This window comes from Lithobates pipiens, unplaced genomic scaffold (genome assembly GCF_037356315.1).
Source record: "Lithobates pipiens isolate NorthernLeopardFrog02 unplaced genomic scaffold, aLitPip1_a1.2 Scaffold_13, whole genome shotgun sequence".
Lineage (NCBI taxonomy): Eukaryota > Metazoa > Chordata > Amphibia > Anura > Ranidae > Lithobates > Lithobates pipiens.
Genome location: NW_027507718.1, coordinates 125,073,377 through 125,100,115, shown reverse-complemented (window position 1 = coordinate 125,100,115; position 26,739 = coordinate 125,073,377). Strand labels below are relative to the sequence as shown.

The following is a 26,739-nucleotide window of genomic DNA, read 5'->3' as shown; positions in this document are numbered from 1 at the left end:
TAGGGGTCTGCCCCAGGCAGGCAGTTCACCACACTCTCAATGAATGACGTTACATGAAAAAAGGACACCTAGTATCAGGAACTTCTCCTTATACTGCAGTCACAGTGAGAAAGGGCAGCAGGGAGCGGCTGCAGTAGTGGGAAGATATTACATGTGGGGAAGTTCTGTGTTGGCCATGTCCCTTGGACACAGCCAATCATAGATCGTGCTAAATGGCCAACTCAATTGGCCTGTCCAATGAGAGGTGATCTCATATGTACACACACACACACACACACACACACACACACCCCCAGTACCACCTGTCATCAGTGTCAGGTGTCACCAGTGCCACGTGTTGTCAGTGCCACATATTAGTTCCATCTGTCATCAGTGCTATGTCAGTGTCAGGTGTCATTGTCCTGGTGTTCCAGGGCCTTGTGGGAAAAAATTGACAACACCAAAAACATCACTATGCCTCTTACTAAATACCTTGGAGTGTCTACTTTCCAAAAAGAGGTTATTTGGAGGGTATTTGTACTTTCCTGGCTTGTTTGGGTCGCAAGAAATTATATTTTTTATGATTTGCACCACAACTAGACTCTCTAACTTTCACAAAGACCAAATAATATCCACTAAATTTGGGTTATTTTTACCAAAAAGATATGTAGCAGTATAAATTGTGGCCAAAATTCATAAAAAAATAAATAAAAAATTTGCAAAAGAAAATGTGTTTTTCTAAATTTTCATTTTCGTTTATAGCGCAAAAAATAAAAAAACCCAGGAGGTGATCTAATACCACCAAAAGAAAGCTCTATTTGTATGAAAAAAAAAAAAAAAAAAAAATTAATTTGGGTACAGTGTTACATGACTGAGTAATTGTCATTCAAAGTGTGAGCACCGAAAGCTGAAAATTGGTCTGGGCAGGAGGGGGGTTTAAGTGCCCAGTAGGCAGGTGGTTAAAAGCTTCAATAAAGCTTTGTCAAAGCTTAGTGTTTACAATGCTCTTATACAGTGCCTTGCGAAAGTATTCGGCCCCCTTGAACTTTTCAACCTTTTGCCACATTTCAGGCTTCAAACATAAAGATATAAAATTTTTATTTTTTGTGAAGAATCACCAACAAGTGAGACACAATTGTGAAGTGGAACGAAATCTATTGGATTTTTGAAACTTTTTTAACTAATAAAAAAATGAAAAGTGGGGCGTGCAAAATTATTCGGCCCCCTTGCGTTAATACTTTGTAGAGCCACCTTTTGCTGCGATTACAGCTGCAAGTCGCTTGGGGTATGTCTCTATCAGTTTTGCACACGGAGAGACTGAAATTCTTGCCCATTCTTCCTTGCAAAACAGCTTGAGCTCAGTGAGGTTGGATGGAGAGCGTTTGTGAACAGCAGTTTTCAGCTCTTGACACAAAGACTCTCGAATGGATTCAGGTCTGGACTTTGACTTGGCCATTCTAACACCTGGATACGTTTATTTGTGAACCATTCCTTTGTAGATTTTGCTGTATGTTTGGGATCATTGTCTTGTTGGAAGATAAAACTCTGTCCCAGTTTCAGGTCTTTTGCAGACTCCAACAGGTTTTCATCCAGAATGGTCCTGTATTTGGCTGCATCCATCTTCCCCTCAATTTTAACCATCTTCCCTGTCCCTGCTGAAGAAAAGCAGGCCCAAACCATGATGCTGCCACCACCATGTTTGACAGTGGGGATGGTGTGTTGAGGGTGATGAGCTGTGTTGCTTTTACGCCCAACATATCGTTTTGCATTGTGGGCAAAAAGTTGGATTTTGGTTTCATCTGACCAGAGCACCTTCTTCCACATGTTTGGTGTGTCTCCCAGGTGGCTTGTGGCAAACTTTAGACGAGACTTTTTATGGATATCTTTGAGAAATGGCTTTCTTCTTGCCACTCTTCCAGAAAGGCCAGATTTGTGCAGTGTACGACTGATTGTTGTCCTATGGACAGACTCTCCCACCTCAGCTGTAGTTCTCTGCAGTTCATCCAGAGTGATCATGGGCCTCTTGGCTGCATCTCTGATCAGTCTTTTCCTTGTCTGAGCTGAAAGTTTAGAGGGACAGCCAGGTCTTGGTAGATTTGCAGTGGTCTGATACTCCTTCCATTTCAAAATGATCGCTTGCACAGTGCTCCTTGGGATGTTTAACCACTTCAGATCCGCGCTATTGCCAAATGACGGCATTAGCGCGGACCTACATTTCCAGGACTACGTCTATTGACGTCGTCCTGGTTACGAGCGGCCTGCGCGCCCCCTGAGGGGCGCGCGCGGCGCGCTCTGTGATCGGCGAGTCCGTGAGACTCGCCTGATCACCGATCCGTGTAAGGGGTCGATCCCGACCCCTTATCACGTGATCAGCTGTCAGCCAATGACAGCTGATCATGTGATAGAACGGAGCCGGTAATCGGCTATTATTCCTCCTCGCGCTGACAGCGCGAGGAGAGAAAAAAAAAGCCGATCACCGGCGGCCGTGATCGGGACATCAGTCCCGATCACGGCCATCAATACAAGGGACCACCTGCCACCTGCCTGTGCCCACCTGCCTCCCGCAGTGCCATCCTGAAGTAAAATAAAAGAAAAAGTGCCCCCTGTCAGTGCCCCCTGTCAGTGCCCACAGTGCCACCCACAGTGCCACCCACAGTGCCACCCAATCTGCCTCAAAGGTGCTGCACCCCAGTGCCGCCCATCAGTGCCCAGCAGTGCCGCCCATCAGTGCCCAGCAGTGCCACCTATCAGAGCCACCTATCAGTGCCACCTATCAGTGCCCATCAGTCCCATCTATCTGTGGTACCTATCAGTGCCCATCCGTGCCACCCATCCGTGCCACCCATCCGTGCCATCTTATCTGTGCCCATCTTTGCCCATCAGTGCCGCCTTATCTGTGCCTATTAGTGCCGCCTTAACTATGCCTATCAGTGCCCACCAGTGCAGCCCATCAGTGCCCACCAATGCAGCCCATCAGTGCCCACCAATGCAGCCCATCAGTGCCCACCAATGCAGCCCATCAGTGCCCACCAATGCAGCCCATCAGTGCCCACCAATGCAGCCCATCAGTGCCCACCAATGCAGCCCATCAGTGCCCACCAATGCAGCCCATCAGTGCCCACCAATGCAGCCCATCAGTGCCCACCAATGCAGCCCATCAGTGCCCACCAATGCAGCCCATCAGTGCCCACCAATGCAGCCCATCAGTGCCGCCTAATCAGCGCACTTCAATGAAGGAGAAAAATGACCCGTTTGCAAAATTTTATAACAAACTATTAAAACATGATTTTTTTTTTTTTTTTTTTTTGCATCTTTTTTTGTTTGTTTAGCAAAAAATAAAACTCCGAGCTGTAACTAAATACCACCAAAAGAAAGCTCTATTTGTGGGAAAAAAAATGATAAAAATTTCATTTGGGTACAGTGTTGTATGCCCGCGCAATTGTCACTCAAAGTGCATCAGCGCTGAAAGCTGAAAATTGGTCTGGGACTGAGGGGGGTTTAAGTGCCCAGTAAGCAAGTGGTTAAAGCTTGGGAAATCTTTTTGTATTCAAATCCGGCTTTAAACTTCTCCACAACAGTATTACGGACCTGCCTGGTGTGTTCCTTGGTCTTCATGATGCTCTCTGCGCTTTCAACTGAACCCTGAGAGTATCACAGAGCAGGTTCATTTATACAGAGACTTGATTACACACAGGTGGATTCTATTTATCACCATCAGTCATTTAGGACAACATTGGATCATTCAGAGATCCTCGCTGAACTTCTGGAGTGAGTTTGCTGCACTGAAAGTAAAGGGGCCGAATAATTTTGCACGCACCACTTTTCAGTTTTTTATTTGCTAAAAAAGTTTAAAATATCCAATAGATTTCATTGCACTTCACAATTGTGTCCCACTTGTTGGTGATTCTTCACAAAAAATTTTTTATATTTAAATGTTTGAAGCCTGAAATGTGGCAAAAGTTTGAAAAGTTCAAGGGGGCCGAATACTTTCGCAAGGCACTGTAAAATCTGAAGCCAGGCAGAACCTTGGGATCAATTTGCTGAAAAAAAAAAAAAAAAAGGCCGACATTTTGCCCAAGTCTTTATCTGTCGGATGTGCATGCTGGAAATCCAGCAGTTAATCGACTCCCGATCAGTGCTCTCAGCCAATGGCACTCCCTCAGAACAGCTCAGCAGGGGGGAGATTGCTGGACTAACCTTGCATGGTTAATACAGTGTCTGACTGGAGCTGTCAGTCTTTTTCCGGCACAAAAAATAAAAATAAAAAATAGAAAACCCATTGGCTTGTATCCAGCTTAAAAAGGAGAAGTATAGCCAAAGCTTGTTTGGCTGGGTTTCTCCTAGGGATCAGTGTGTAATTTGTATTGCACTTCAGTGACCCATTTTCAGCAGAGAGCGGACTGAAGTCTGCTCTCTGCTGACATCACCAATGTCAGTCCAGGCAACGCCTCATCCCAACCATGGAGTCTGGAGCCAGGTCCCTGGACTGACACCCGGCTCATCCTCTCAGCGAGCCACTGAGCCCGAGCTGCCCGCTCTGCCCCCTCCACAGCTCAGCGCTCCAATGAGTGAGGAGAAAGAAGAGCAGAGAGCTGTGACTGACATTATGCAGCTCTCTGCTCACATAGCTGAGAAAACCCAATTGATCGGCGATGTTCGATCGCTCGGTTCTCAGTGTAGAGGCACCAGGGGAGAGATGCAGCATCCACCTAGGCAAGTAGTAACCAGGAAAAACATTTTTTCCTTTACTTCTCTTCTAAGTGTTTTGTCACATTAGCAACTTTCAAGCAGTGATTTGTGCCTTATTTTATTTTCCACTGTGAATTAAAAGTAGTTTCACAATTGCTTTTTTTTTTTTTTTAATCTATATATGGTGTTACAGATTGCACTATGTGCCATGGCAATTATCAGCAAAATTGGATAGCATGTAGCTTGTGAAGCTGGTAATTAAAAAAATTTTTTTTAACTCCAAACACTGCAAAAAGTCAACTACTCAACAGCTAGAAATCAATTAGAATTTCAGCAACACGGACTTTTCTAAGAGTGCCATACATTTTTTCACTAAGCAACAAAAAAGCTACAGAGAGCAATTCTGTAGTACATGGGCATTATTGTGAAATTGAATAATATGTGCCTGTGTGCGAGGCCTGTCGGCTGCAACATGCAGACATGAAAGTCATGTCAAAATACATGATATAAAAGAAAAAATGATGGTGCTGCGCTTCCAGAAAAATGGAATCTTGCAAGAAAACGCTAGAGAGCTCATAGTTCAAATGGAGATATATCAGATGATATATTTAAACTAATATGGTAGAGGAGAACTCTTCTCCCGGTGTGAAAACTATTCTATCAAGAGTGCTCGCAGCAGTGTGTACACAATGATAACTGTCACAATACAAGGTGCAATTTATATCTCTACAGCATAATAATAGTGTTAAGTGCAGTAATACATATAAAACCACATACAGTGGTCTGACTGTAAATCAGACTTATATGGCAAAAAGTGCTGAGTGCATCAAAACAAAACCAGTGACTGAAATATAAACAAATTACTGACTCCTCCACATAGGTGATTCCACGCATAAGTGTGCACACTGGGTAATTACCTTCTGCTGCATATACGCTATATTTTATATAGCGGGAAGGTAATTACCCAGTGTGCACACCTATGCGTGGAATCACCTATGTGGAGGAAGAGCCTTTGATGCATTTTTTCAGCACAATCACTTTATATGTTTATGTGACATTATCACGGGACTGTGTTCATGTCATTAACAGCTGTATATAGTCCAATTGTTTTGCTATTTTTTGCACTCAGCACTTTCTGTTTATAGAGTTTTGAACTATAGTTCGATTATTGTATGCGTTTTTGATATTTTGTGTTACACCTAGCACTTTGCTTGCATTTTTGCACTTTATCATTGTCACCAGTTTGCGCCTACTTAGTCAGTAATTGTTTATATTTCAGTCACTTTGGTTTTGTTTTGATGCACTCAGCACTTTTTGCCATATAAGTCTGATTTACAGTCAGACCACTGTATGTGGTTTTATATGTATTACTGCACTTAACACTATTATTATGCTGTAGAGATATAAATTGCACCTTGTATTGTGACAGTTATCATTGTGTACACACTGCTGCGAGCACTCTTGATAGAATAGTTTTCACACCGGGAGAAGAGTTCTCCTCTACCATATTAGTTTGAATATATACCATCTGATATATTTCCATTTGAACTATTAGCTCTCTAGCGTTTTCTTGCAAGATTCCATTTTTCTGGAAGCGCAGCACCATCATTTTTTCTTTTAGTCTATATACACGAGCTGGTGTCTCGTGAAAGTGCTTGCGGCATCCACCAAATAAGAACATTCCTCACAAATCCCATTTGAGCGCAGGAGCCCATTGAATATTTACTAAAATACATAATATACTTGTGTTTAAGGCCTCATGCACACTGGACGTTATAAAAAAAACATTAGTAGCGTTAGCTGTAGAATGAGTTTTGCAGTAGCATGCGTTGTGTTTTTTTTTTTATAAAAACTGTACTATACTTACACAAAAACGTATGGCTCAAAAATGCTGATAAATGCCATATATCCACGTTTAAGCTTTTATCAGAGCGTATCTTTGCAGCTGAAAAACTCCTCTTAAAACCCACTAGTTCTGGGGGGGGGGTTTCCCCATCAAAAAAACACTGTTAACAGCCCGTATGTGCCTAGCCAGTGTGCATGAGGCGTAATTACATTAAACAAAAACAATGTTTGGCAGCAGGTAGATAGCGAAAGAATATAAAAGTTTAGACACTATGGACAATTCAACTCATTCTTCTGCGCTTTATAACAAAAGAATGACTTCTTGCATACAATGTAAGGTATTTAGTCAGTTTATGGCCTGCTTCAATCAAGAGGCCATTAAGCTGTAAAAGAAGATAGCAAGATAACAACACTTGTACAGCACAGAGCAGATTAGATACCGTAACTTTATGGAATTTGCCACTTGTCTTGCTTCCACATCAACGATTAGAATGTACCCAGTATAAGAACTTTTTTTTTTGTTTGATACACATCTGTGAATTATACTAAATGTTGAAGCATCATGGGTATGTCCTCTTAAAAATTCTATATTGCCAGTCCGTTTTTGTAAACCTCAAGTTGGCGCTGCTATACCATCAACCGCCCCCCTCGGATCATCTGACTAAATACATGACATGTAGTCACAACTGGCTGTCCTGGTACCAGCAGCATTACTTTTTTTGTAGCAGAACTTTAGTTATGATCTTTGTAAGTAAGCAAATTTCATATGTGACAGTTTGCTGAGGAAGCTGAATCGCCATAGTAGTCGTTGCTACTACATTCAAAGCAGCGGTCTTCCAGGTCCTGTGCCTTGCAGGTGGTCACTTATGCCGCGCACATACGATCAGACTATTCGGCAGACTTAGTCTGGCAGACAAATCGCCGTAAAGTCCGCCGGACTGTCCAAACGAGCGGACCTGCCCACACACTGGATTTTTCCGGCAGGTGATGTCCCCGCCCATTATGATGTCACAGTCCCAGAGGATGCTGGGACTGTGACATCATAATGAGCGGGGACATCACCCGGTGACTCCGCCCAATATAAGTCGTCGTGCAACACATCCCTGTCATTACGGCCAGAGACAGCGACGAGTCAACATCTCAAGAAGAGAAGAACAGAAGGCAGCGGCGACAGAAGACTGGGACACCGCCAGTAAAAGAGCTGGAAGAAGGAGAGGAGGCCCAGCAAGAAGAACCGAAGAGGGGGGCAAGACCCCCGAAGTCGGAAGACTCCCCCCGGGCGGCGGCGAAGAAGAAGAAAGCCGGGCCCCTCTGCTAGTAAAAAAAAGAGCTAGCAGAAGATAGCGGAGGAGTCTGGCAAGAAGACCCCCCCCAAGACGGAAGAAGACCCCCGGAGCTGTGCAATTAATTATTTTTAACCCTGTGTTGTGTTTTTTTTTGTACTTTTTTCACAGGTGAATGGGTAGGGGTACATTGTACCCCATACTCATTCACATAGGGTGGGGGGCCGGTATCCGGGGGCCCCCCTTATTAAAGGGGGCTCCCGGATTCCGAAAAGCCCCCTGCCCGCAGACCGACAACCAACGGCCAGGGTTGTCAGGAAGAGTCCTCATCAACATGGGGACAAGGTGCTTTAGGGTGGGGGGGGGCGCGCGGCCCCCCCCGTCCCCAAAGCACCCCCCATGTTGAGGGCACGCGGCCTGGTACAGCTCGGGGGGGGCGCGCTCGCTCGTCCCCACCCCCTTCCCTGACCGGCCGGGTGGCGTGCTTGGATAAGGGTCTGATATGGACCTAGGAGGGACCCCCACGCCGTTTTTTCGGCGTAGTGCTTCCCCTTTAAGTCCATACCAGGTGACGGGGCCAGCGACGTGTCAATCTTGCCGCCGAAGGTGGCGACGTTGACTTCCTTCGCTAGTCCTGGCTACCTGGAGCCAGGCTCAAAATGAATGGACTTTTCTCCGTGCGGGAAAAGTGCGTTCATTTCAAAAGTATAGCGGACTAGCACACACATGGCCATATTGTCCGCCGGGTAAAAAAAGTCCACCGGAGCCCACACACGGGCGGATTGTCCGGCGGACTCAATGTGATCGTGTGTACGCGGCATTACTTGCACTGCCATTATCAACACCTTGTATATTTTTTAAATGAATACAAGGCATTCTCTGATTAGATGAGGTGGAACAATGATGTCATTGTCAAGTTCCAAGTTATAAGAAATAAATTCAGCGACATGTGACTAGAAGGGTCTGATTTTGACATGTACCCAAACCAAGTAAAGAAGATCCTCATCTGGCACATATTTCAGTTGAGTGCACAGATGTAACAATGGTTCAAGATTTGTCAGCATGAACAGGTATAATTTTTGTATTTTCAAAAACCGCACATAGCCTGAAAAATGAAAACAGCCACTACAGGTAAGCTGTACAATATTGCACTGTTCTTGGATTTAGACTTAATTTACAGGGTCCAATTAGCAATGTTTTCAAGATGCACCAATTTTTATCATTAAAGCGATTGTAAAGCTTTGACTGTTTTAATAAAATCATATCACACTTACCTACTCTGTATAATGGTTTTCCACAGAGCAGCCATGACCCTCCTCTTATTAAGTCCCCCACCAGCGGTCCTGGTTCCTCCTTTTCGGCAAGTGCCCAAGGAAGACTGGGTGAAAATGCAAGTGCCTGGAGCAGAGACAGTACGCCGCTGGAGGGCTCTGCTTCACAGGCAGGTCTGCCATAATGTGCTGCTACATGATGCATACTAGCACATTATTTTAGAACAATGCAGGTGGACAATTTAACCACTTGCAACCTAGGCCAATTCTGACATTTCCCTCCTACATGTAGTAGTGAATACAATGGCGGTCGTTGCAACATTTTTATCATCTCGCACGGTATTTGGGCAGAAATTTTTCGACCTTTTTTTTTGGAAGCTGCACCAGCACAAAGTCAAGGACGACATATGATGGCGAGCGGGCGGGAAGTGGTTAATCAAGTTTTGTTAGTGGAGTTTACTACCACATTAATGTACCCTGCTTCAAGAGGAGTCACTGACAGTAGAGCTCATCAAATTTTTTGTTCATCATTAAAAGGGCCAAAAAACAAAACAAAAAAACAACGAATCGAATAATCAAAAACCTATCAATTATGAAAATGGTAATTGATTAATTTCATAATCGATTAATCGGCCAGTAACATAATGGGGTTAAAACTAAAATCAGCCCAAAATATAAAAAGCAAATAATTGCTACTGTAAATATTACTTTCACTGTTCACAGAAAAAAACAAAATGAACCCCTTAAAGTAGCGATTATCTGCTCTTTTTGTACTATAAAGGGCTCATTTTAGTTTTTGTAACCCCCATTATGTTACTAAATGTCTTAAGCCTGGCTCACATCTATGTGTTTTTTAGTGCTTTTTGCAGAAACACACTACAGTTAAGGACCAGGCCTCTTTTTCGGATTTGGCGTTTACATGTTTAAAACGTTTTTTTTTTGCTAGAAAATTACTTAGAAAAAAAACAAAATATAATGTTTGGGGGTTCTAACACCCTAGAGAATAAACTGGCGGTCATTGCAATACTTTTTTTCACACCGTATTTGCGCATCGGTCTTACAAGCACACTTTTTTTTGGAAAAAATTCACTTTTTTGAATAAAAAAAAAAATAAGACAGCAGTAAAATAAACCCTTTTTTTTTTTATATTGTGAAAGATAATGTTACGCCGAGTAAATTGATACCCAACATGCTATGCTTCAAAATTGCGCCCACTAGTGGAATAGCGTCAAACTTTTACCCTCAAAAAATCTCCATAAGCAACATTTAAAAATTTTTACAGGTTGCATATTTTGCGTTAGAGGAGGGCTAGTGCTAGAATTATTGCTCTCGCTCTACCGATCGCGGTGATAACTCACATGTGTGGTTTGACCGCCGTTTTCATATGCAGGCGCTACTCGCGTATGCGTTCGCTTCTGTGCACGAGCGCGTCGGGATGGGGTGTCTTAAGAAAACAAAAAAAAAAGAAAAAAAAAAAAAAATAGTTTATTTCACTTGATTTTATTTTTACACTTTAAAAAAAAATACAAATAAATAAATGGATCACTTTTATTCCTATTACAAGGAATGTAAACATCCCTTGCAATAGAAAAAAAGTATGACAGGTCCTCTTAAATATGAGATCTGGGGTGAAAAAGCCCTCAGATCTCTTATTTGGACTTAAATGCAATAAAAAAAAAAAAAAAAAAAAAAAAATAAAAAGTACCTTTAAGAGGTATGGGTGGAAGTGACGTTTTGACGTCGCTTCCACCCTATGGTATAGAGACGAGTGGGGGCTATCTTAGCCTCACTCGTCTCTATACCCAGGCACAGATAGGACCCGATCGCCTCCGCTGCTACCGACGGCTCCAGTAAGTTGCGGAGGGCATGGGAGTGATCTCGCAGCGAACGCGCCGCGGAAACAACCGTTATCACACACAGGACCGCCTCCTGTAAAGAGGGATATCTCGGTTGTGGCAGCAGCTACTGCCGTTACCGAGATATTCCTCTTCAAACTCCAAAGGCAGTCCTTAAAGCGGAGGTCCACCCTAAAATGGACCTCCGCTCATCGGAATCCCCACCCCCCTCCGGCGCCACAATTGGCACCTTTCAGGGGGGAGAGGGGTGCAGTTACCTGGATAATCCAGGTAACTGCACCCACTTCCGGGATAGCTGTCTGCGGAAAGGGGCGTAGATTACGCCCCTTTCCGCAACTGCCCGCCCCTTTGCGCAAGTGCCCCGCTGCCTGCTGGGAAACACACAGTTCCCAGAGGCAGCGGGGACCGTCCGGATTGCGCCGCGCGGCTCGCGCATGCGCAGTAGGGAATCGGGAAATGAAGCCGAAAGGCTCCATTTCCTGATTCCCATACCCAAGATGGTGGCGGCAGCACCCGAGTGTCGATCTAGAGATCGGCTTCGGGTGCCGACATCGCGGGCGCGCTGGACAGGTAAGTGTCACCATTTTAAAAGTCAGCAGCTGCAGTATTTGTAGCTGCTGACTTTAAAAAAAAAAAAAAACAAAAAAAAACGCGGAGTCCCGGCGGACTCCCGCTTTAAGTGGTTATCATGGTTTCCTATGGGACACTTTCACATCGAGACTTTTTTCAACTGCTGCGTATTTGGAAAGCAAAAACCACATACACTGTCTGAAAATTCCTTTGATTAAGAAGTTTTCCATTTCTAAATTTTTCCATCACTGTGGTTGAAAACATCGATTTGACCCCACTAACGATTAGAAAATCAAACAAATGTTCTTAAAAATTACATGTTTTTTGAATGAAGACATTATTTTATATGGCCAGCATAGTGTATTACAGTTCTGTTTGAAAATATGCAAAATATGCAAAAACTGTTTTTTTTTTTAAAGTGATCCTAGTCTGAGATTTACCAGATTCAACCTTTTATAGTATATACAGTATAGCTCTTCTGTCTATTATTCTCAGAGTGGATTCGAGATTTTGCTCCGTAACCATATAGTTATTTATTTTTACCACTGCATACAAATATAAAAAAAAAAGGCATTTTATTCTGCAGTGTTTATCCTTATGACACATTACTGGAAGCACCTCCATGGTTAACAGAGGACAGAATTAAAATTATACTCGGGAAACGTAACATTAAAGTGGAACTTCCACTGATCGGAACCCTCCCCCCCTCCGGTGTCACAATTGGCACCTTTCAGGGGGGAGAGGGGTGGAGATACCTGTCAAAGACAGGAATTTACACCCACTTTCGGGCATAGACTCCCGGGGGAGTCTATGCCTCTTCCTGTCCTGCCGCGCTGCCTGCTGGGACACACACGGGTCCCAGAGACAGCGCGGACAATTCCTATTGCGCTGCGCGACTCGCACAGTAGGGAACCGGGAAGTGAAGCCGATTCGCTTCACTTCCTGATTCCCTCACCTAGAATGGCGGCGGCAGCAGCCGAGGCCCGAGCGGTCGATCGGCCTCGGCATCGCTGGAACCCCGGGACAGGTGAGTGTCCATTTATTAAAAGTCAGCAGCTGTAGTATTTATAGCTGCTGGCTTTTAATATTTTTTTTGTAGGTGGAATCCCTCTTTAATAAATCACCAGGACCAGATGGCTTGCACCTAAGGGTTCTTGGGGAACTTAGTCAAGTAATTGCCAGACCATTGTTCCTAATTTTTACTGAAAGTCTACTGACTGGAATGGTATGATTGGCTTTTCTCCAATGTAGCACCAATATTTAAAAAGGGCCCAAAATACATCCATGGGAATTATAGACCAGTTAGTCTAACATCAAAAGCATGCAAGCTCTTGGAGGGGATGATATACATGATTGAAGAATCATTCTTGCCAAACCAATCTATTAACCTTCTATAAGGAGGCAAGTTGCCATCTAGATAAAGGAAGGCCCATACATGTGGTGTATCTGGATTTTGCAAAAGCATTTGACACAGTTCCCCATAAACTTTTACTGTACAAAATAAGGTCAGTTGGCATGGACCATAAGGCGAGTACATGGATTGAAAACTGGCTACAAGGGCGAGTTCAGAGGGTGATGATAAATGGGGAGTTTGTGGAATGGTCAGGGGTAGGTAGTGTGGTCCCCCAGGGTTCTGTGCTGGGACCAATATACGACCTGGAGCATAGGGTAAACAGTTCAATCTCTATTTGCAGAGGATACCAAGCTAAGCAGGGCAATAACTTCACAGAATGTGGAAACCTTGCAAAAAGATCTGCACAAATTAATGGGGTGGGCAACTACATGGCAAAAGGTTTAATGTTGAAAAATGTAAAATAATGCATTTGGGTGGCAAAGGTATGAATGCAATCTATACACTGGGGGACGAACCTTTGGGGGAATCTAGGAAAAAGAAAAAAAGGACATGGGGTTCCTAGTAGATAAGCTCAGCAATAGCATGCAATGCCTAGCTGCTGCTAACAAAGCAAACACAATATTGGATGCATTAAAGAAAAGGGATTAATTCCAGAGATGAAATGATAATTCTCCCGATCTACAAGACTCTGGTCCAGCCACACCTAGCATATGCTGTCCAGTTCTGGGAGCCAGTCCTCAGGAAGGATGTACTGGAAATAGAGCGAGTACAAAGAAGGACAGCAAAGCTAATAAAGGGTCTGGCAGATATTAGTTATGAGGAAAGGCTGTGAACACTGAAGAGCAGCACAGGCAGTGGTCTCAGCGGGGAGCATTGATAGAGTAAAAAAAAAAAATATTAGATTAAGCATTAAGAACCTGAACTAACACAACATACAGGGATATAAAATGTAATACTGACATAATCACACACATAGGTTGGACTTGATGGACTTGTGTCTTTTTTCAACCTCACCTACTATGTAACTGTACAGTAATAGAAATGCATTTACCATGGTTTTATTCTCTACACAATGCCTGTGGCTCCCTAAGCATGGGAAAGCACCAGAGATTTTACACTATAGGTCTTTTCAGTCTTTAGACGTCAATGCAGGAAGCCTAGGGCCAGAAAATATTTTCTTCCTTATTTTATTAAATTGTTACTAAACCCACAACAGTAAAAGCAGTGTGTATATGAAGTAAACATGCTTGTTATACTCGCTGTGGAGGGGAGCATTGTGTAAAGACTGCTTTACCCCGTCTTCTCTAATCCTCCCCTTCTTCCACAGTCCCCAAACGATCTCTGGATAGAACAGAGCCTTGGGGGCAAGCTGCACATTGCACTTGCTCAGTTTGGTGTATACTTTTGTTTTTGTTCTTGGGAGGGTGCATGCATTCAGCACAGGGCCAATCAGCACTCTCCAGACAGAGGGTCAGGGGCCCTGCAGCCTCATAGGACAATCAGGAAAATGAAAACTCCTCCTACAAGCTTTACCCAGACACTGATAGAAGTCATAAGACTGTGGCTAATGAGAAAATGTATTTAGCAATTGTTATTTACTAAAACTATTGCATTTCCATGTACTGTGGGAGACCAAATATAGTGGATGCAGGATCCTGGGTTTAGTAACACTATAAAACCAGAACATAGTACCCAGAAAAAGCGAATGTAAAATAAACCTTAACAGATTGTACAAGAAAAAATAATAAAAAAAGATTAAAAACAGATAACACCTCTGGCTCCCAGTTATCAATAACAAAATTATATGTACTGATTTTGGGGGTAACTTCTGCTGGTCATACATACACAGCTCACATTTCAGCAAATTCCTATCTGAACAGCCAATCAGATGCAGTACTGTTTAGGAATTCTGAAAGCCAAAAGGAGCAGTGGCTGCCCTAATATAGGATCTAGCAGGAAAGATTATTCCACCCACACGGTTTAGACTCAGGAAAAGGGAAATCTAATGATTGTTCAGCCCGCAGGGCCGTATATGGCCAGTTTAAGGCTGTCCGGAATACACTCACAAGTCCATATGTCAACAGACGGCTTTTGGATTTTAACAGGGTGAGATCTGATTGTTTTCTGGCAAACAGTGTATTCAAACATAAAAACGCACACACAGCCCTGGAGCTATTTTGATTGCTTTATTTTCATTTTTTATGGTTTCCTCCTCCTTTAAAGTCTTTATTCTTCACGTCTGCAGTAATCTGACCCTTTTATTGTACTACATAAACTACAACACATTACTACATAGGATAAAATGAAAAAAAAAAAATGGATCTGCACATTGTAAGGCTTACACTGGCCGCAGAGACTATGATTCATACACTTCTGAAAATAAAAATGAAGGGCAGCGCTGGATTTTCACTTTTTCCCTCCAGCGTATGACTGACTTAAACGGAGAAACTGTGCTGCGGACACATTTTTACAAAACCCAGCGCTGTATTCGGGCCTTTCCACCCCCTCTCTGTGCCTCTCAAAATAACTTTCATATGTTGTTTGCTACAACCTGGGGCACTAACCATTCACTGTGACAGAAGATATATGAAACAGCCCCCACTCTCTGGCTATGAACATTAACCGTCTTATGACTTGAGACTGTGCATTATTTGAATGATAGATAGAACCACATGCTTTACAAGTATTAAGTATTTATGAATTGAATATATAGACATGGAAAAGGATCGCTCTTGTGAAGTAACACAGCCAAAGCTGTTGCAGTAAGCCTTCCATGCATATCATAACACTGCATCACTACAGAGCAAATGTCTAATTGTAGCACGCACTGCATTCAATGGAATTCCGCCACAAAAGAATGTTGGGGGTGCCACTGCTGATCTCCAAAACATGCTAGTTGTCCGATTTACATGCTAACCCTCTGGAATTAAAAAGGTGCTGTAAAAGGCAAAAGGTTTTTTTTTTCTTTTTTTTTTTTTTTTTTAATCTTCATGCATTCCATGCACGAAGATAAAAAAAAAAAAAAAAAACCTTGCGTGTAGCAGCCTCCCCAGCACTCCCCTAATTACTTACCTGAGCCCCATCTCTCTCCAGTGATGTTGACAAATGTATAAGCTGCAAGAGACTCCTTATTGGCTGAGACACAGCAGTGGCGCCATTGGCTCCCGTGGCTGTTAATCAAACTCAGTCAGCCAATTAAAGGAGGCAGGGCTTCGTGTCTGAGTGGACATACAAAGCCATGACTCCAGTGCCCCTATAGGAAGCTACTGACTGTGGGGGCACTCGATAGGAGGGAGGGGCCAGTAGCAGCAAAGAGGAACCTGAGAAGAGGGGTTCCGGACTGCCCTGTGCTAACTTTTTTTTTTTTTTTTTCTTTTCCTTTTCTTTTTTTATAAAACACACACCCAACTTTAAAGCGAGTCACTATCGCAAAATAAACCACTATCCCTGTGTTTAATACATGCAACCTTTTATGGAGAATCAGTCTTGAGCAGCTACTGGCCAGGCTGTCTTTTTAGAAAGCCCACAATGCTCTGTGAACTTCTCTCTAAATTAGGAGCCATTGACACTAACACATCATACATGCATTAGTACGATGTAGCACCAATTATTTCCAAGGGCACCATACAAGAGCACAAATGAATGGACTGCCTTAATCAAAATTAACAAGTTCACAAGCCTCAATGGTCAGGCTGTGCATGAAAGGGCCCTAAATGCTTATTTTTAAAAAGATTAAAGCGGAGCTCCAGACAATAATCCTTTTTTAAATACAGTAAAACCTTGGAATGCGAGCATAATTCGTTTCAGAAACAATCCAAAGCACTCTTATATCAAAGCAAATTTTCCCAAAAGAAATAATGGAAACTCAAATGATTCGTTCCACAACCATTTATTCAGTTTATAGTCCATATAAAAAAAATTATAAAAAGAAGAAGAAGATTATAGCAATGTGGATGTCCATCCACAAATGAAAGCCTCCACAAGGAGATTAAAAGCAAAATCCAGTAGGAGCTACAGGGTATAAAAGAAGAGAGCGCCTAAGTGTAGCAATGACTACATTTATAAATGAAGGTACATTTAGCAACTCACACGGTTGATGATTAAAAGAGGTACATCCAAGTATGCAGGCAACCTGGGTAAAGCTGTCCACATAGACCAGGGATATGCAATTAGTGGACCTCCAGCTGTTGCAAAACTACAAGTCCCATCATGCCTCTGCCTCTTGTTGTTATGCTTGTAGCTCTCAGAGTCTTGCTATGGCCTCATGGCACTTGTAGTTCTGGAAGAGCTGGAGGTCTGCTAATTGCATATCCCTGACATAGACCATCCCCCGCAACACTGGCTCTCACCGCTGTCGGTCTGCAATCATGACTGGGAAGACTACCTGGCAGTAGAACGATCTGAAAGCGTGGCTTGACGTGGACAGTTTTACCCCAGATGCCTGCATGCAAGTTGCTAAATGTTGTACCTTTAAATGTTACCATATTGCTACACTTAGTGATGCCTTTATCCTTAATACTCAGTTGTGATATGATGCTACTTGTATATCAAGTCAAAATGTATTTAAAAATGTTGCTTGTCTTGCAAAAGGCTCTCGAACCAAGTCACTATTTAGTCATCAAGCAGGCAACGCTACAAGCCCTGCGCCATGCAGCTACATCAACTCTTTGGCTACACCTTCATATGTGCAGCAAGTAACACGCTGATTTTTTTTTTCCCCAAGGTGCCTCTCCTCATTTTTTTTAAATGTTGGCAATTATGGTAATTATTTGATAGCTAAATTTTTCTATATAGCTAAACTGACCACCGATATAAACTAGACCTTACATGAAAGATGAAATTCTTAAAGCCTGACTTTTTTTGAATCCCTAACTATCAAAAATAAATGAAAATGTGTAAAGCATTACCCCGATCATGTTCTGGAGAGTATAGCCTGGCGCTGTTCTCTGCATGCTGCTCAGCAAATCTACTGTATATGCTAATCTGTTAACTCAGTACAGTATTCTCAGCTTGCTGATAATGTGATGTACATCGTCAGCATATTCCCTGCTCTCCATTTCTTCCTGTATTATACGCTGAAGCCTCAAAATTAGTTGGGAACCATTCAAATATGGTAGATGTAGCGTAAATTCCCGTATGCAAAATACAAGAACTCTGGAGACCATAGTCACAGCAGAAACTCTGATCTATAGCTATATTAACGTATACCCGTAGTCAGAGTAAAAAGCAGGCTGTCATTGCTGACATCCCTCTAAAAAAATGCTAGTTGCCTAGCAATCTCTGGCTCATTATGGCTTTTGCAGGAAACCAGTGCTCAACAAACCACACACCAATGAGTAAGTGCATACAGTTAACGTTCATTTTGGTGTGTATTGCTAGTTTTTGTTTTTTTCCCTAAAGAGTGCATGTGATGAACACAGGGCCAATCGGAACTGTCCAGACAGAGAGTCAGGGGTCCTTCAGTCTTATAGGACAGCAAGAGCAGTATGAAAACTTTTCCTACAAGCTTTAACCAGACACGGATAGAAGTCACAAGACTGCTATATACTGCTGATGAGAAAAGGTATTTAGCAGTTTATACTCCGTCTGATGACTGGTGGAAGAAATGTCAAGAAGCAGCAGGAGAGGTGGTAAAAGCAAAAGGACCACAAAATAAAAGTAGCGATCCTTGTACTTCAGCTTCTAAGGTACAGTTTCTGCTCCAGTAGAGAAGAGCTTGGGTGTCCTAGAGATGAATTTTGAGGATGCCCAAGTTTATCTCTACTCTCCCAGCAAGGAGAACAAATCTCACTCTAAACCTCCTGAAACCTGTGCAGTCAGAGGCAATGCACTACCATTATCATGAGAAATTCATGGCAAAGTGTCAAATGTTCAGGGTACTGTGTAGGCAAAATGAAAGTGGGAGTTTAGCAAAAAATAAAAAATAAATAATAAAAAAAAAACTCCTTAGTAACCAAACTTACCAGTAATGAAGCATCTCCAAAAAAAATTATGCTACTAAGCTCTTGGCACTGTGGAAGCTAAAGGACTGGTTATCACTACGCAAAAGATTTCTACAGGATCCAGCTGCCTACACAATGTGGGACATCCTCCATCACAGGTTTGCAGTAATGACAGGTCCTCTTCCTGCTGCTGAACTTACATGTGATGTGGAAGTTATTAGCGCCAAGTCTTCATTAAAGCTGCACGTAAACAAGCTTCTGATGGGCAGTTCAGTAGCAAGAAGAGGACCTGCCATCACTACACAAAAGATTTTTATAAGAACCAGCTGGCTGCACGACGTGGGACATCCTCCATTTCATTTTTTGCAGGGATAACAGGTCCTCTTCCTGCTGCTGACCTCGCAATGCTGCGCAAGTTAATAATGGAGTCTTCAGTGAACAAGCTCCCGATGGGGACCCACCCACTTTTTACTCCTCCATTGAGATAAGTTCTTTCATTGATTACAATACCTGTAACATGGTCTGCGAATAGGGGAGAGAATTCTGTCACTCACACTTAATGCCATTCACAGATCATGTTACAAGCAGTATAATCAGTGAAAGAACTCTAATAGTTTGTATTTAAACCAAGTGATGCCCCCCGCTGAAACCACCGCCTGTGGAAAGGAATTGCACATCCTTGCCGCTCTTACAGTAAAGAACTCTATGCTGTTTAAGTTTAAACCCCTTTTCTTCTCATTTTAATGAGTGGCCTTATTAAACCCCCTTCCACAAAAAAAGTTTTATCCCTATTGTGAGGTCACCAGTATGGTATTTGTAAACTGAAATCATATCCCCTCTCAAGCGTCTCTTCTCCAGAGAGAACAAGTTCAGTGCTCGCAACCTTTCCTCATAACGAATATCCTTCAGACCCTTTATTAGCTTTGTTGCGATTCTTTGTATTCGCTCCATTTCCAGTACATCCTTTCCTGAGGACTGGTGCCCAGAACTGGACAGAATACTCTAGGTGTAGCTGGTCCAGAGTCTTGTAGAGTGGGAGAAATATCACTTTATGTTTGGAGTTAATCTCCTTTTTAAATGCACGCCAATATTCTGTTTGCTTTGTCATCGGCAGCTTGGCACTGCATGCCATTGCTGAGCCTTACTACTACTCCCCAGGTCCTTTTCCATCCTAGATTACCCCCAGAGGTTCACTCCCTAGTGTGAGCAGCAAGCTTCTAGAAAGCATTTGCAGAGCTTTCAGAAAGCTTTGTTGAAGCTTTTAAAGAGGAAGTAAACCCTGATGAGTTTACTTCCTCTTTCATTCCCTGCAAAGGCAAAGCATAATGGACTACTATGCATCGCATAGTAGTCCATTATGTGTCACTTACCTGACACAGGAGCCAGCGAAGTCGCCACTGTCCCCTGTAGTCCGCCGCATCCATCTTGTTGGTGGGGTCTCGCAGCTCCGCCGCTGTCATTCGGCGAAGCCGCGATGACGTCACTCGCGCGCATGCGCACGGGAGCTGACAAGGGCGGCAGCTCCGTCGCTGAGAATGCCGCGCTCAGTGCGCCTGCACGCCGCATGCGCCGTAGACAGCGGTGCCCGTTTTCGGGCAAATATCTCCTAAACCATATAGGTTTAGGAGATATTGCTTGGACCTACAGGTAACCCTACAGGTAAGCCTTAATCTAGGCTTACCTGTAGGTCAAAGTGGTTTGCAAGGGTTTACAACCACTTTAAAGTACCATTCAACCCCAGAACACAGAACCCAATAGGAAAAGTGTCACTTGCAACTTTAAGCAGGCTTCAGTGCTTGTTAGAAGTCTGCTGAAGCCTGCTAGCAGCTGCCAATCAACACTTCCATTAGGATCTGTGTTAAACATTAAGGCGTGGATCACACCTATGCAGTTTGCTTTTGATCCATTTCTGCAGTGCGTTTTGCTTATTTGCACATGGATTTTACACGCGTTCTTTGATACATTGTTTATGCTTTTTAAAAAGGAGGAGAGGTTTTTGTTGTTGGACAAATTAAAAACCATGAAAAAAAAAAAAAAATAGACACACACTACATTAGTTTCCACAGCCTTTCTACTGAAGTTTATTGAACTAAAAATGCACCCTTTTGCATTTAGAAAAACGCAGCAGCTGAAAAACATAGTTGTGAACGTGTCCCATAGGAAACCATGTTAAATGGACTGTAGTGTGTTTCTGCAAAGTGCAATAAAAAAAATAAAAAAAAAGTATTAGGTGTAAACCAGGTTTTACACACTGGGGTTGATATGTACTTTAAAAGTAAACAAATGTAAACATGGGGTTACGCAAAAACCCCGGGACTTTTAAGGTGTTGGGTATAATAAGTAGATATTAACCATGAATACATCGTAAAAAAAAAAAAAATACACACTTTTATTTTGATAACAAATTTTACAAAATTATTCACACACAGAAAAATAAAAATTGATTTTCCACAATGTTTTCAGATGGAAAGGAATAATGAAATTGTTAACATTTATCACTTTAGAGTATATGTCGAGTGGTATACTCTAAAGTGATAAATGTTAACAATTTCATTATTCCTTTCCATCTGTAAACATTGATGTGGATAATCAATTTTATTTTTCTGTGTGTGAATAATTTTGTAAAATTTGTTGTCAAAATAAAAATATGTATTTTTTACGATATATTCATGGCTAATATCTACTTATTATACCCAGCACTAGGTCAGTGATGGCGAACCTTGGCACCCCAGATGTTTTGGAACTACATTTCCCATGATGCTCAAATACACTGCAGTGCACGAGCATCATGGGAAATGTAGTTCCAAAACATCTGGGGTGCCAAGGTTCGACATCACTGGTCTAGGTTTACCCCGTTTGGTGTATGTACTTTAAAAGCTTCAACAAAGCTTGCTGAAAGCTCTACAAAATGGTTTGTGAAACCTTGCTGTTTACACTGCTCTTATACAAGCTGAGGGCCATGTGAAACAGGCCTTGGAGGGCCATTAGCTTCTACAGTGGCAGAAGTTCAGTAGCAAGAAGAGGGCCGGTTATCACTATACAAACAATGTCTACAGGATTCAGCTGCCTGCACATTGTGGGAAACCCTCCATTACAGGTAAGTTAGAGGATATTTTTTAAAGTGGTTTTAAACCCTTCCATATATCCAGTGAGGTGACTGGCCTCAAATGATACACAGAGATGAAACAAACCCTCCTACACAAGTTGTACCTGTCTATCTGCAGTCTTATCTTCTCTATAGCCGTTCAAAGTGCTGACCTTTAGCCCTTATTAACAACGAATGGAGGTTTGAACTCACACGATTTCAAACCAGCATTTTAATGCAAGTTCGAGGGCGACATGAAAGACATCTGTGCAGGTTTAGGCACAAATGTCTATTGAAATGGCTCCCGAAGTTGCCAAAAAGTAGTGCAGGAACTACTTTAGGAAATCGGTGCGGTGCTGCTTTGTTCGCGTCGCACCGACAGTGGGACAATGCCCTTTCCGGCAATAGGCTGAGATTTGACATGTCAAATCGTGCTGATATGAACAGGGGGCTAAGAGCTCAGAAAAAAAAAAAAAAAGAAAAAGGCAGAAAGCTGAAAATGAGGCGAGCACAGAGAGTTGATTGGAGAGAAGAGACACAACCCCCATCCACACAGTACACAGGAACAGAGCTGAGGTTGTCAATTTGAGCCCCCTCCCCTGTCATCATTTTCTCTTGGAGTCAGGAAAACTTTTCAGACGTGATTCATGCTGATAGCAGAGGAACAAAGCAGCAGACAGAAATAGCACTTAGTGCTCTTTATTGAGAAAAGTACACACTATAGAAGGATATGCTTTGTTTTTATCCTCATGTCTGAAGTTTACAACCACTGTAAGGCGATAGTAAAGGCGAGAGAGCGAGCGAGATTTTAGAGCTGCACAATTAGTCGTCAAGAAACGTTACTGCGATCTTGACTAAAGTGTTTCCCAATTCTTTCTATGCAAAGAATTCTATCTGCTCTGCTGAAGCCACAGCTGTCAAAAGAAAGGAAGGAAAAAAAAAAACACAGGCAGGCAGTCCATTAAGAATCAAAACATTCCTTATCTGTGGAACTTAAGTATAAACATTGTAACAATTTGTCAATGGAATAGACTTTGTGTGTAAGTGAAAAAAGTTTAGCACTAAACCTTTTTATGACATTTGTTGGTTTCAAGTTAAAATATTTTATTTATTTTTTTTGCTAGAAAATTACTTGAAACCCCCAATATTATATATATTTTTTAGTAGACACCCTAGAGAATAAAATGGTGGTTGTTACGATATTTTATGTCACACTGTATTTGTGCAGCAGTCTTTCAAATGCAATTTTTTATTTTTTTTTAATTAAAAAAAAAACACTAACCAGTAAAAAAGTTAGCTTTTTTTTTTTTTTTTTTAATAATGTGAAAGATTTTACGTCGTGAGAATTGTGGTCTTTTTAGTCTAAGCAAAAAATAAATAAATAGTGATTCTCATTTTGCCCAGAATCGTGCAGCTCGAATATAATTTTTATTTTATAATATATATATATATATATATATATATATATATATATATATATATATATTATACTTACCTCCTATGTGCAGGTCACTCAGCAGCGCTCCTGGCTCCTCCTCTTATTGAGTGCCCCCACGGAGAGCCGCATTCCATAGGGCCACTCATGCAAGCGCCCTCACGCGTCTTGCTGCTGCTTCCATTGACACAGAAAGCAGGACTCGGGCCCCCCCCATGTCACTAGATTTGATGGATATCAGCAGGAGCCAATGCTACTGCTATCAATCTATCCAATGAGGACCAGAGACAGCAAGCAGCTGCTGTGCTTGTTCTTGTCTCTGGAATGATCAGGTTCAGGTAAGGGGGACTGCTACATCACAGAAGGTTGTTTACCTTAAATGCACTAAAGGTGAAAAACACACTTTACAACCCCTTTAAGCTAAACTGCAGCATCAACCTTTCATATGATATATTTCCTGCAAGAAAGCGAGTCTTCACTTCCTGGGTTCACTTTATCTAGGTAACCACTTATGTCTTATCGTTACATTGCATTTTTATCAATGCCTTCACACAGACAAGAGTGCAGTAGTCAATCCTACAAAGCACAGTATATATATATTTTTTTTTTTAATAAAGCTATTTGGGGGGGGGGGGGGAGAGAAACACCCATGCAGATCATCATCATCAAACATTTTTGATGACATATTAGATATTACAAGCACTACATAATGGTTATCAAAGCCTGCTTTCACAGTTCTATTGAATTACCTCAAGGAAAGCCTTATTTAAAGACACAGACTTACCTCAAAGTGCAAGGGAGGTTCCGGTCTTCTGGGTCCTGGTCAGAGAAAGTTACAGACTTCAGCAGACTAATGATAAGTAATTGAAGGGTGTTTGGACTCCTCCTAAAACAATGCCCATAGAGCCTGTGACTAGAGAGGGGGTGGGGAGGGGGAGCTGAGGAAAGTGAGATTTTATAGAAGAGAAGCCTTTACCTTGTTTACTTAATTCTCCTCTTCCAGGTCTCTGACACCTCCTCCTGTCTTTCAGCCACTCTACAACCTCTGCCAGCTGTTTTCCTCCACTTTTAAGAAGTTCTCCTCCTTTTCAGCGCTCCCCTTTATTCTTTTCTTTCTACAGAGTCAGAAGGAAGCGCTGCACTCACTCCCCAACCGCCCTTCCCCCTCCTGCCTTACTTCCTCCCCGTGATGTCACGGCCACAGGTTTCCTCCCACCCTCGCTAAGGCGTTTCCTCAGAACCCAAGCCTTGAGTCATCCTGAATGATAGAGAAGGAGGAGCAAGCGCCGAAACTCACCATCGAGTTTGTTGTGCAGTTCGCCAGTCCTCCAGCCTGTAGAGAGCTGAGATAGAGCGTCTCCTGTTTCCGCCGCTCTGACGAAACGATTATGCGTATCTAGTTGAAGAGATGGCGGGAGAGGGTGAAGTAATGGCAGAGGCAGGGTGAGTGTGGGAGGATGTACAACAACGAAGCAATACTGGACTTGTTTAAATACTCAGTCTTGTGGGAGACGCTAAAGTAGAACTAAAGGCTAAACTTTTTTTTTATTATTTTGTTTTGGATAAAATGAGGAGGGATTGGATTTTTTGCTGTCTGAGCCCCGCTAAGGGACATTAACCCTCTCTAGATGTCTTGTTTACAGTTATTAATTCCAAATTATGTGTTGTCACCGGAACAGGAAGTATGGGGTAATCTTTCAGTGGGGACACTCATTTTGAAGGGCTATCATTCCACTTCCTGTTTTGACTATGGGATAAGAAATAAAGAGAAATCTCCCTAATAGCACACAGATGGCAATAAAAACTGACAGGGCTTTATCCAAAATGGAGTTTTACCCTTAGTTACACACACAAGTAGTTTGATGTGAGATCAGGATCCCCTTTCTTTAGTGTTTAGCAATCTTCTTTTATATATATATATATATATATATATATATATATATTCTCTCCTTCTATAAGTGCTGATGCCATTACAAGTCTATTTCATCCACATTTCTAATAGTGTTTTATGTCATAATGTACAAAAATATTTTTTTTATTAACCACTTGCATACTGGGCACCTTTACCCCCCCTTCCTGCCTGTGCCAATTTTCATCACACATTGACAAATGTGTGGTCATGCGACGCTGTACCCATATTACATTTTTATCACTTTTTTTTTCCCCATACAAATAGAGCTTTCTTTTGGTGGTATTTTACTACTTCCAGAGCACATTTACTGCAGTGCGGAACAATGTATCTGTACGTTCGCTCCTTTCTGGTCTGGGGGTGAACGCTGCCGGCAACCTGCTCCTGCTGTGATAGGACACAGCAGGCTCCAATCAGCGGGCCGATGGCTGCCTGCGATCGTTCATGGGACAGAACGGTGGTCTGCCTATGAAAGCAAGGCATCACAGAGGAAGAGAGAAATCGGTCTCTCCCTAACCCTCTCTGCCCCTGAAGTTAACCCATTCCTTGCCAGTGTCAGTGCATTTTTTTTTTTATATATATATATATAGCACTGTTCACTGTATTGGTGTATTCGGTCCCAAAAAGTGTAATTTAGTGTTTGTCCACCTCAAAGCGCTGATCTTTACTAGTAAAAAATAAATAAGTCCCTACGTTTATTCCATTGTTTGTAGACATGATAACTTTTGCGCAAATCCATATATACCCTAATTGGGATTTTTTTTCTACAAAATATGTAGCAGAATACATATTGGCCTAAATTTATGAAGAAATGAGATGTTTCACATATTTTTATTGGATGTGTGTTATAGCAGAAAGTAAAAAATATTGTTTTTTCTTTTCTTCTTTTTCTTTTTTTTTTTTTTTTGTCTTTTTCCAATTTGTTGCTTTTTTTTTTTTTTTGTTTATGGTGCAATAATTTAAAGCTGCAGAGGTAATAAAATACCACCAAAAGAAAGCTCTATTTGTAGGGAAACAAAGGATATAAATTTTGTTTGGGTACACTGGACCACACATTTGTCAGTTAAAGTAACACTGTGTACTGCTGTATCTCAAAAAAATGGCCTGGTCATTAAGAGGTTAAATACTTCCGGGGCTGAAGTGGTTAATCATCACTGGGGTTTTTATCTTTAGATTTTAAGAAAAAAAAATATTTTTCTTTGTTATAAAATTTTGCAAACAGGTCATTTTTCTTCTTCACTGATGTGCGCTGATCAGGCTACACTGATAGTGGGCCCTGATTGGCAGCACTGTTGGAACTGCGCATGAGGAAAGGATCGCCGATAACCGACTTCTGTTTACACCCGTGATCAGTTGTGATTGGACACAGCTGATCACATGGTAAAGAGGCGCTGATTGGCTATTTACCTCAGGCCTCTTTCACACGGTCGATCCATTCAGGTCCGCCTGTCCATTTTTTTTAGGCGGACATGAACAGATGCTCCATAGACCTCTATGGTGCGTCGAATGTCAGCGGTGACA

At 42.2% G+C, this 26,739-nt stretch overlaps 2 protein-coding genes across 13 annotated transcripts in view; one reads left to right on the top strand and one right to left on the bottom strand.

Annotated features, from left to right (window-relative positions):
* The window catches only part of MYO9B (myosin IXB), a 241,293-nt gene extending 216,817 nt beyond the window's left edge, over positions 1-24,476 (bottom strand). For 7 of the 8 annotated variants that reach the window (XM_077475522.1, XM_077475525.1, XM_077475527.1 and 4 more), the window contains exon 1: positions 24,286-24,476. The gene's annotated coding sequence lies outside the window, so the exon portion shown is untranslated. The other variant, XM_077475523.1, reaches the window with a different exon arrangement.
* Positions 24,477-24,608: 132 nt separating this feature from the next.
* HAUS8 (HAUS augmin like complex subunit 8) overlaps positions 24,609-26,739 on the top strand; it is a 120,367-nt gene continuing 118,236 nt past the window's right edge. For 3 of the 5 annotated variants that reach the window (XM_077475518.1, XM_077475519.1, XM_077475517.1), the window contains exon 1: positions 24,609-24,752. In XM_077475518.1, coding sequence (XP_077331644.1) covers positions 24,718-24,752 — 35 coding nt within the window. In that variant the 5' untranslated portion in view covers positions 24,609-24,717. The remainder of the gene's footprint in view (positions 24,753-26,739) is intronic. The other 2 variants (XM_077475520.1, XM_077475521.1) reach the window with 2 other exon arrangements.